Below are 11,148 nucleotides of genomic sequence, written 5' to 3'. Positions count from 1 at the left end.
TAATGTTTTATTAAGAACCTTGAAAATCTGGAGTACATTAAAGTGCAGCAAGACAAAATATAAATCTGTAAGTAAATACTCCAGTGTTATCATGTCAAAACAGATCAATTCATTTGGATGATTAGTTCTTTTAAATAGATGATGATGGAAAACAGTGACACCTGCTTTGAAAATGTAAAAAAAGCATCTGAAGTGACTTGATCTTAAATGTGGATAAACGAAAGAAAATGCACCAACAACTCACAGTGTAAGTGATCAATCAGGCAGGCTCACGCTCTGATTGGCTCTCTGCTGGTAGAAAACATGCAGAAGTCAGACAAAAGCGACAGGAAGCAAACATCCATTCAGCAGTCAGCCAGACAACAGCCTCCCTAACAACATAAATATATCAATGTATAAATGTGGCACAAATAGGGTTAAAGGATTTACATCCTGAAACTGAAGCACGGTCTATACAGTAAATATGACACCCGTGGAGTTAGTAGTAAAATCTGCTCTCTGACGAATTAATGAAGGCAGGACATCGTGCATGCAGCTGTGTCCTTGGTCCATGACTGCCAGATGCTTCATCACCTGCTGGATGCAAACACTGAGCGGAAAGAAGACGTCAGGTTAGCAGCAGCATTTGTGTGTTCTGATGCTTTTCACACTTTGAAGGTCACTACATTTAGAAGAACCCGTGTCAGGGCTTTTCTTTCACTCACTTCTCTCTCTCAGGCCTTGTCCAAAGCTGTGCACCAGTCTGATGAGGCCCCAGAATAAAACCACTTTGATGACAAGAGAAATCAGAGCTCCGGTGACGGCAGCGGCCTCCAGCGTGTACGTGTTGTCCTGGAACCACTTTTCTATCACCTGCAATTAAAAAAAAAAACATGGCAGTCCATCAAATACAATGTGAACAAGTGATTATGGTTATGTAGTCACTTCCAGGACTCTGGTTTCAGGAAGTGACTTGAATAGGCAACAAAGGTGGTGATTTTCCTTATGCAACAACACAGAGCAGCACTGTTTTCCACAGAAACTCTTACCAACACGTCACTGAGCACTCATTGTGCCTGGTGACAGGTGACAGCTAACATGCTGCTACTCTAAATACCAAATCATCAAATGTGTATTATTCCTCAACAGAAAGTAGTTCCTCTTTAAGAAGTCCCCTTGGACTGAGGTACCAGAGAAAAACCAGCTCACCGTGTACATTAGATACACAAAGAAGGCCACTTGAGGAAGGTTCTGCACCATGAAGATCCAAACCAAAACCTTTGCTTCCTTTAAAACCTAAAAAAACAACAACAAACGGTTCTGTTGTTATTGTACTTTAGACTACACCCTGAACATCATTAGAGAAATAATAATGAAAAACACTCACAGCGACAGCACCCACAGCGGCTGTCAGACAGGCCCAGACCACTCCAACAGCCAGGATGATGCTGCTGGCAGCTGACATGGCCGAGTCTGACGTTGTGATCAGGATACACAGGCACAACTGAAATGTTTACACAGACATCACTGATGAAGCGTTTGTGTGTGTTTTTGTGATCTTCTGCACTATTGTCATGATCAGTTCATAAAAAACTTTAATAATAATAAAGATGTTACAACCACTAAATATAAACATAAAGGAGAAAAAGAAGTCATGTTTATATGGGATTTCATCCTTAGCAGTATTTACATTAAACATTTTTTAATATTAATATGAACAATAATTAGATACAAACATAGGCTGCTACAACCACTACATAAAACACACACAGAGAAATGAAGATCAAACTTAAATAAGGACCCAGGGAGGCCATGGTTTTAGGTTATTATGACCTTAGGTCAACACACATTTGTGTGCAAAGCTCAGTTCACTAAACAATAGGGAACAGCAGCAATGCCAGACAAGATAAATGCACGATATGTGTTGTCATCCGACGCGACCAGTAAAACTTGTTCTCAGCCTTGTAAACAACAAGTGCAGTCGCCTGCTGCACGTTCAAACGTGTCATGTTGCGTCTGTCGTGATGTTTTGTAGAGGAATGTTCACATACCTGAGCCTGCAGGTCAAAGGTCACCATGGAGAAACATAGGTTGAGCAGGAAGTACTGCTCCTGCAGACGTTCCAAGGCGCCGCCAACACGAAACGCCATCATGTTGGGCCTCTGGATGAGCAGCATGGTGCATAGGACGTGCACAACACCGAGGCACATGATGCATACGAAACGGACCTGCGACACACAAATCAATCAACATCATCATCATCATCAACACTTCAATGTGCATGTGTAGAAAACATGGTCACTTTCAATAGTTTTTTTACTGGTGAAGGTGTGAAAACTTAACGCTGCAGTCTACTACATCTGCAGCTGATGATTGTTTGTATTAATAATACATTTCCAAGATGAATTAATTGATGAATTGATGAGGTGGAAAATGTCCTGAAAGTGTTCCTGTTTCCAAATTAACACTTCCAAACCTTCACTCCATGACCAATTGTTGCAGCTTTAGAACATGTAATAATAATAATAATATAACATAATTTAGATGATACTTGTCTGTCCTGACCACACAGCCGACCCACTGCCTGACCTCATCACCCTTACAAAGGCTTGGCTGAATGTCTATATAGTTCTGTCCATTTGTTGTAGATGGGTCTGACACACAAAGCAACAGCGACACCAAGTGGTGCATCCAGGACACCTTTTTTTTCTAAAGCCAGTTTGAGGACATAATTTTGTTACATTTTCTATTAGATTTCCTTCCTAAAAATAAAACTATGTCCTCAGTTTGTTCTGAGAAAAACTCAAAAATGTTGATGTGAGACTTTTTGTTCCTACATACAGGCAGCTCTGTCTTAAGCTTAAAGAGGATGACTGCAGACACAGTCCCGAGCTGGAATACTCCACCTTAGTGTTTGTTTGTTTGTTTGTTTGTTTGTTTGTTAGCCGGTTGCACTCGTTCAGCAGTGTGGCCTGTTTATGGACCAGTGGCGTAATAAATCTGTTGTAATATATCATTACGACATAGAAAGTGTGAGCATCTGCTCGTTGTTATGTAAATCCATCAATACAAATCAATACATCACTTGTAACTAGGTCAAACAAGGTCATGAAAACAAATGATGTGCTGTTCACTATGGGCTCCACTACAGCTGTATTTGTGTGTGATTTGTTCTTGTGTCATTAGACAGGGACCCACCAGCAGCTCCTGCTTGCCCTTTGAGTCCACCACGGAGAAGTTGACCACCGATCGAATCATGACCACCAGCACGCTGAGCACGAACACCACCAGCTCCTGTCTGTTCTCCTGCAGAATGCCTCGGGTGATGTAGTAGATGCAGAATACTGCAGGAGAGAAGACAGACAATCACTTGTGGGTTTTTTGTTACATATTTTTATTAAAGCAAAATGGTTAAAAAAAATCCTGCTTAAAAAAATCCAACTATTTGGAAAGCACCAAAAAACATTCCGCCAAAATTTGAATTTATTTTAATCATTTGGGGGGAAAAAATCCCTGCTACTGTAAACCTGGACATCTAAAGACAGAAATAAAAATGAGGAAGCCATGTGCAGGGGAAATGAATCCACAGCAGCACTGTGGATTCATTTCATGCAGTGCAAGAGTCACATGATCACACCAGGATGTCTTCTGCTTTTGACACTGACGGTAAATAGCACTCACATATCCCCACCAACTGGATGAGAGACACAGTGAAGTTGTCCTCATCAGACACATCTGTGCCCATGTGCTGCTTGTAGATGCTGGACACCGTGAGGCCGAGCAGCGCCAGCAGAGACGCTACAGTGAAGCAGAAATAGAGCTTCAGCAGGCAGGACAGCTCCGACCAGGACTTGATCTGCAAGAGGGACGAGGTGAAGAAGACAAAGTCTTTTAAAGCGTTCTGTGAAGACTCTTCTGGACGTGTCATTTTCATGTTAGTGTTGCAGAGTATGTGCTGGGACACAGGGCTGAGCATCTCACCGGTCCACATGGTGTTACGATCAGTTCCTGATGTCTTGGTCTCAGGTTTGGAGACAGGAGGTCTGGACCCTGTTGTGGCTGACTGCCCAACAACGGACTGAAACACAACAATAAATCTTACATCACTTCACTGTAAATTTAATGTAAATCCCTTCTTTTTTCCATGAAATTAAACAAAGCCCAACAATCCTGCCTGCGTCTCTCTGTCTCGATCAGTGTGTTGTGACATCACGTCCTCTTATCACAAGCTGGACCTTTACAGCAAAAAATGAACTTTGTTCTATACTAATTGAACAAGTGAGGCACCTTTCTACAGCCTCAAAGTCAATAAAATCAGAGCATGAGACGGGCACATGACCAAACACACAGTGTGTGTGTGTCCCTCACTACACCTTTAACCTGCTCATAACAAAGTGTTACGTTGTTACAGGAATTGAAACAACACGGGATGGTACGTCATAAACTGCATACGCCATTAATTCACATACTTACCTGTCTGAGAGCTGTATGTGCTGTTTGACAGAGTAACAGATGTGACTTGTTATAAGAAGATGAAAACAAGCTGCACAACTACTTGTAATATTTTCTCACGGAGCCAACAAAGCGTTAAAATGAAAGCAAAACCAAACAGCACCAGCCTACAAACGTTAGCTACCGACCTTATTTCGTCCATTTCCTTAAGAAAAAGTCTGTCACGCCCGGAGTAACATTCCTGCGAGCTTTCATCCACGTCTCCACCTCCAGAGACAAAACTTTCTCATGTTCTCACCCGTACAGTCCGTGCAGGAAGACGGTTGACGTTTTCTTCTTCTACTCTGTGGTTTTACTGCAGCCTGCAACCACAGCGTTGCATTACTGCCGTTTCTTCTTTCTTCTTCTTCTTCTTTTTTCTTCTTCTTCTTCTTCTACGGGTTTCAACTGCTGCCTCCATTCGCAACAAATTACCGCTCGTCTTCTTCTCTGGCTTTCTCCTTCTTGTTCTTCGCTTTCAAACTGCCTCCATCCATAACGTTACACTACTGCCATCTTCTGGAGATTTCTATCAACTACATCGATGTGATACAGTAGGTGCAGGAATCTCAGTCAAATTTAAACTTAAACCCACAATTATTCAAATTCAACCAAAAATACTTATAATCTTTAATACATTAATATTGTGTAAAACACATTACTTTTCATGATAGAGGAATTCTTTACAAATAAGCATTATTAAATTAAATTGCATTTAAGGTATGTTAGACTTACACCTTTGCTGTACATGCGCAGTAACAATAGTCTGTAAAATGGAATTTAAAATGATAGTTTGATGAATATTCTCCTATTCTTCTAAGTTGTTGCTCTTAATGTGTTATAGAACAATATGTCTTTTTTTCTATATTCTGTTAGTTGTTATGAGTTAGTTAAATAAAATACAATTCTTCATAATGATTCATACATTGACATGACCATGTTTTCTGGGAATGTTATAAAGTGCACAACTAGTACCAGGAATACACCAGTCATTACAGTCTATGAGGCAAATAAACTATTTTTAGAAGTGGTCCTAATCCTCTTTGACAAAGAACCTCTGTAACACATTAGCATCAAGTTATGATGTTATTGTTGTGTGTTGGCTTTTTGTGGGTTTTTCATGTTTCATGTGTTTGTTGCACACTGGTGAAATGTTTGGTACGACAACAAACTCGTAACGTGTTTCATTTAAACTCACCTTTCTGCTTTAATTATTGTAAAACAACATTTCGGGTCCACAGTAGTTTGATTGTAAAAGGTGCTATACAAATCAATGTCATTTAGAGGAGGAGCAGGAGCCAGCATCATAAAAAGGACATTTCCAGAAGAGTCACTTCATTTACAGCAGATTCTACTGCAGCATTTACTTTGGCCATATTCTCCATCATTAGGACCAACGTGTAGACCTGTTAGCACAGCAGCCATTCACCCACTGACAGGTAGCTTTCATCTGACTTTTTAAAGGTGTGCCTTCATTTACCACTTAAATAATACTTTATCCTTTCATTTATGGACTGTAAGCTTGTGCACAAATGAGTACAAAGAGAGCCACCTCCTCACTTTTCTCTTGACCATTTTGTATTCATAATTTATGGATTTGAAGTTAAATCATGTTGTTTCTGTGCAAAATACAAAGTAAAACTCTGTTGTTGAATGAATTCATTTCGACCTGCTGAAGAAAAGACAACTGGCTGTCAACTTATGCACGTTTGTTCCTCTCTCTCTCTCTCCTTCATCCTCTCTGTCCTGTCTGCCTCTTCTTCTTCTTCTTCTCCTCCTTCACCCGGCCAGCTATCATCAGGAAGGTTTAGCCGGGTCCTGTTCAAGGTTTCTTTCTGTATAAAGGGAGTTTTTCCTGCCACTGTTGCTCTTAAGGGGGTCAGGCTCTGTGTTTATGTAAAGCTTCTTTGTCCTGCAGTGCAGGGTCACAGGGAGCTGGAGCCCAACCAACAACTAAAACTGCTAACTTAGCTTACTATGAATGATGACAGATTGAATAGCATTTAAATGTTTATTTACTCAGATTCACTTGACAAAATCAGATTCTTTGCCGATCAACCTAACATGCTTGTGTTTGGGACTGTGGGAGAAAACCGGAGAACCCGGAGGAAAACCCACCTGGCACGTGGAGAGCATGTGAACTCCACACAGAGAGAGGCCAGCTGCTTTTACTGACCCTTCTGAGAGGCGAGTGCTAACCACTGCACCACCGCGCCAGCAGAAGGTCTGATGCTGTCCAGACGTCCTCCTGGTTCCACATCTTCTGCTGCTCCATCTTCTTCAAGAGTCCCTCTGGAGGAGTCTGGACCGTCTGGACAGCATCTGTCCATGAAGCTGCACACAAATGCAGTGATTTAGTTTGAGCAGTTATATGAAGTACAAATGTGAGAGTATGAAACCCACCTCACGTGGCCTCATGGACCGCTGGTGTCTCTGTCTTGTTGTGTGTGTGTGTGAGAGGACGGGATGGAGGCGTATTCTCACTCCTCTCACTGGACTGCTTTGATGCTGTAAGAAACATCATCAGCATAAAGTCAGAGCTGTTAGCTTCAGCAGTTCTGCACTGGTCCTACTGAGGGGACTACTTACAGAGCCCACTGACACACAGGGCCCCCTCTCCAGCTGGTCTTCTGTTATCAAGGAAATCCTGAATCTTTTCAGCTGCTAAAAATCCACCTGTTAGAGAAGAGAGAGAGAGAGAGAGAGAGAGAGAGAGGGGAGAGACTAGAAGACACACTGAGTCTGATGAACATTTTGTTATTGTCACTTATCTTTACACAGCCAAATTAACAGTGATAATTCTACACTATGGACTTACCTCTACCTTCACTTACCTTAACTCCAGACCACAGCAGATCTCCTCAGTCAGAGTCGCTGTCGTCAGACCATCTAGGAGCAAACGGGCCACGCCCCAGGCCTGAGGATGACGGAGCGGGTCTCCGGTTTGAGGAGGAGCTGGCGCCTGAAGTGGAGGGTGCGGAGTGTCTGTAGACTTCCTCCATCATCCTTGGTGCAGTGGAGCTGGCACCTGAAGTGGAGGGCATGGAGTCCTGGGGCAGGTCCAACTTTGGTCGTTTAGCAGCAGGCTCCTCAGGGGAGACGCTTCCAAAGCTTCCAAAGTCAAAGCGGACCAGAGGAGCGCCAGCAGCGACCTCATGAACACCAGAGACCGAAATGATGGAGACATCATCGGCAATCTCACGTCTCCCAGACTCAGACAGGTCCTCCAAGAGGACCTGCTGGAAGGGAGACAGAGGTTGCATGTCATCCCCATCATCCTCGTCCTCTGAGAGTTCAGAGTCATCGGTCATGCTACTATAGCCAGAATCCTCACTGTCCCAGTCCTCCATGTCGACCTCCTCCTCCTCCTTCTCCTCCTCCTCCCCCTCCTCCTCCTCCTCCTCCTCCTCCTCCTCCTTACCAAACTCAATGTCACCAAAGAGTGGAGGAAAGTCTGCATCCTTCCACCAGGCCACCAAGAATTTCTGCAAGCCGGACGGGTCCCCATCATCCTTGTCCTCTGAGAGTTCAGAGTCCCCAATCATGCTACCATAGCCAGAATCCTCCTTGTCCCAGTTCACCATGTCGACCTCCTCCTCCTCACCACACTCCATGTCACCAAGGAGTTGAGTAAAGTCTGCATCATCCCACCAGAAGACGAAGTTCCCCAAGCGGAGAGGCTCCCCCTCATCCTCGTATGGGACACGGTCGTCATCGTTGCCCTCAGGAAGCAGGAAGTCCTCAGGAAGGTCTTCTGGGGGACGCTCGATGACAAGGTCGTCGTCCTCTGAGGAGAAAAACATGAAAAAGGTTCAAACAAAGAGTCAAAGTGAGAGAGTTCTGCTAGTGTTGAGATGACGACATGAGAATGACTATAAGATTAAGATTAAGAATGATTGTATTAATCACCATAGAGAAATTAGGTAATCTGACAGGAAACACAGCTAACACCACTGGACCACAGGTTATTGATTAGCTATTGGTTATTGGCTGTTTGTGTTACACTGACAGATCATGATGATACACAAACATTTATTATGTAGTTGAGTCGTTTGTGGCATCATGATAAATGCTTGAGGTCCTTTTATACATATCACTGCATGTTCAAAGTAACACTCACTATTAATGGTCCATTTTTCAAAAATAAACATCTACTCAAACACAGCAGGACATGCTACACTACAGCCTGGCTTTGATCTGCACACATTTCCTGCCTGATCACACTATATTGCAAAAACTAATGATTATAATGCATTTAACAAACACTGTTTCACACAGAAACACGTGATGTTACAGCAGCATAATGTTAGCTGTAGCTTCACTGTTAGCATGACAGCGTCAACATATCGGAGCTAACTGAGCTAAACACTCTTAATAGCGCTTCACAGCTTCCCTGAGAAGTCTGATGACTTTTATCCAACAAACAAGCAGTTTTCACGAAGAGTGCGTCGAGTGAAAGTTGATTTTTGACTTTTTACCAACAAACTGGGTCCCAGAGGGTGAACTGTGCGCCCATAAACTAGCAAAGTCACACAAGTCTTTCATGCTAGGATACTTTTAAATGCGTTTATGAGGCTAAATCACTGATTTTGTCATGAAAAAAGAAGAAAATATTTCAGTCCTACCAGCCCTCCGCTGCTCCATCTCAGCCGGCAGCTCGCGGCGGGAGCTTCAGGAAGAAGTTCACCCGCTGAAGAGAAATCCTCCAGGTGTTATCAGCCAAACAAGGCTTAGTTAACACTGTCTGTAGTTGGTCCAGAAGTCGCTGTCCGATGCTCTGTCGATGATCCTCCGATGATCAGCTGTCAGCTCAGGTTTTAGCTTCCACAAGTTTTTTGCCTTGATCTGCTCGTGTCAGAGGTCAGGTGCAAAAAGCGGCGTGTGGAGGGTCAGCAGCCTTATATAGCCTCTGTCCGGTTACCATGACACCCACTCATTCGCATCTTTGGAATTCAAAACTTGTTTTGTTTTAAAACTACATTAAGTAGCCTAGATCATATTTTTATATTTTATTAAATATGGTGTGTGTATGTCTTGAAATCTAAATGTCATAAAAATAGAAAATGATCTTCAGTCACAGTCAAACAGTCCTTTACACAGCCATACTGAGTACTTGTATTCCTAATGCAACCAAATGGCCCTGTTTAATTATTATGCATCATTTTTATTAGAACATTAATTTAATTAAGACTGAAGTTGAATTTGATGCCTTTTGATACATAAAATTAATGGATGATATAAATTATTGGACTGCAAGGTGGTGAATATATAAAATTAAAGTTTATTCATTTTAATAATAACCTCAATGCATTAGCAGTATTCATAATTAAGATGACATAATAGTTGTGCCAGTTTTCTCCAACAGATGGACAAGTGGTTTCTGCTTTGTCCAAACACAAGACAAAATGCCGACAAAGTCAGTCAAAGCCCTCTGACTGTGTTATTGATTTTTACTAAGAATTCATCCATGTGATCATCAAGTCATCACCAGTAAAAAGTAGTCATAATGCAGTGAAACACTGTCTGTGAACTAAAAGGACTCACCCATGGCAAGAAGGGGAGGAAGTGATGGCAAATAACTGCTTCATATGAGGAAGGACAATGATCATAGTCTTGTAACCTGGGGTGATTCTAGAGCCTGCTGGGGGCCGCTCCAAACACTGTTCATCATGTCTGACACCAACAATAAATATTTTGAAACTAAAAATAATCTTTGAAATATTTTCAAAATAATATAATAACTATATAACTATAATATAACTTCAACATGAACACACTTTGTACATTACCACTGCTGGAGTTTAAAGTCAGTCATCGGAGGCCCTTGACTGACACGGGGCCCCAAATGGTGCCCTGACTTGCTGAAATGTTAATCACACAAAAGGTTAAATAATCAGAAGGAAAAATGAAGACAAATGGTACGAATAGCAGGAATTAAAATGTCAATAATAGTTTTAATTGATGCATGTTACATTCAATACCCACTGCCTTCCTCCCACACATAGTTGCATACACACATAACTTTTCAGCCAACGAGGAATGCAACAGATAGCTGGTAAATGGCGTACACTGTCCTATATTTACACATCATCTTCTGCTTCTGTACATGGAAAATCCTTAAATATGCTCAAACATCAGAGGAGTAACAGGATACAATGTGTAGCTGATTGTATGCAGTTTCTTTGAAGCATGTTTTATGTACTTTCCTTCCAAAAAAGGCATGTGCATACAGCACTGTCATAAAAAGTGAGTCACAATTAGACATGACAGGTTAAAAACTCCACAACGCCTCTTCTTCATTCACAAGATAAAAGTCTTCCTTCAGCAGGGTGTTTCTTCCAAAATGGACAAAGGTACAAAAAGACATGTAAGGTAACCAAAGAGAATAGAAATCAACATAAAATGTGCTCAGTGCATTAAGACTCAGATTCTGATATAACAAAGAGGTGCTCGCCCTGTTCCATCTCTGTGATAAATAGATTCACATTGTTACAGGCAGACAGTGAGAGGGCTTCCATCCAAACCAAAGTACAGTGACAGTAAACAATGGTGAAACTAACTGATTAGAAAGACATGAAAAAAATCCAAACTGAATATAAGTGAAGGGTAAATATTCTCTCCCTGGGTTTAAACATTACAGCTTTGACGAGCCAAATAAAAGTTGTCTAATGCTCTTAG

At 41.9% G+C, this 11,148-nt stretch overlaps 1 protein-coding gene and 1 long non-coding RNA gene across 2 annotated transcripts; both read right to left on the bottom strand.

Annotated features, from left to right (window-relative positions):
* Window positions 1-37: 37 nt before the first annotated feature.
* LOC114438609 (uncharacterized) lies at window positions 38-4,904 on the bottom strand. Its single transcript, XM_028410089.1, has 9 exons — window positions 4,620-4,904; window positions 3,961-4,057; window positions 3,661-3,835; window positions 3,178-3,323; window positions 2,031-2,207; window positions 1,367-1,483; window positions 1,189-1,275; window positions 705-852; window positions 38-589 (listed from the first exon to the last, which is right to left on the bottom strand). Exons 1-9 carry the CDS (start codon window positions 4,631-4,633, stop codon window positions 570-572), a joined length of 981 nt encoding a protein of 326 aa, XP_028265890.1. The 5' UTR covers window positions 4,634-4,904; the 3' UTR covers window positions 38-569.
* Window positions 4,905-6,735: 1,831 nt separating this feature from the next.
* Window positions 6,736-7,220, bottom strand: LOC114438770 (uncharacterized). The gene is made up of 3 exons (XR_003670991.1): window positions 7,060-7,220; window positions 6,874-6,978; window positions 6,736-6,804 (listed from the first exon to the last, which is right to left on the bottom strand). It is a non-coding gene; the product is annotated as an uncharacterized LOC114438770 (long non-coding RNA).
* Between the last annotated feature and the right edge of the window lie 3,928 nt (window positions 7,221-11,148).

This window comes from Parambassis ranga, chromosome 7 (genome assembly GCF_900634625.1).
Source record: "Parambassis ranga chromosome 7, fParRan2.1, whole genome shotgun sequence".
In the NCBI taxonomy this organism is placed as follows: Eukaryota; Metazoa; Chordata; class Actinopteri; family Ambassidae; genus Parambassis; species Parambassis ranga.
This window is presented reverse-complemented; position numbering and strand designations above follow the sequence as displayed.

What these genes read in the sequence shown, in the direction of transcription:
- LOC114438609 (XM_028410089.1), bottom strand. An exon ending in CCTTTGACCTGCAGGCTCAG is followed by an intron (nt 1,484 to 2,030) that starts GTATGTGAACAT and finishes TAAACATTTCAG; the next exon opens with TTGTGCCTGTGTATCCTGAT. An exon ending in TTGTGTATCTAATGTACACG is followed by an intron (nt 853 to 1,188) that starts GTGAGCTGGTTT and finishes TTTTAATTGCAG; the next exon opens with GTGATAGAAAAGTGGTTCCA.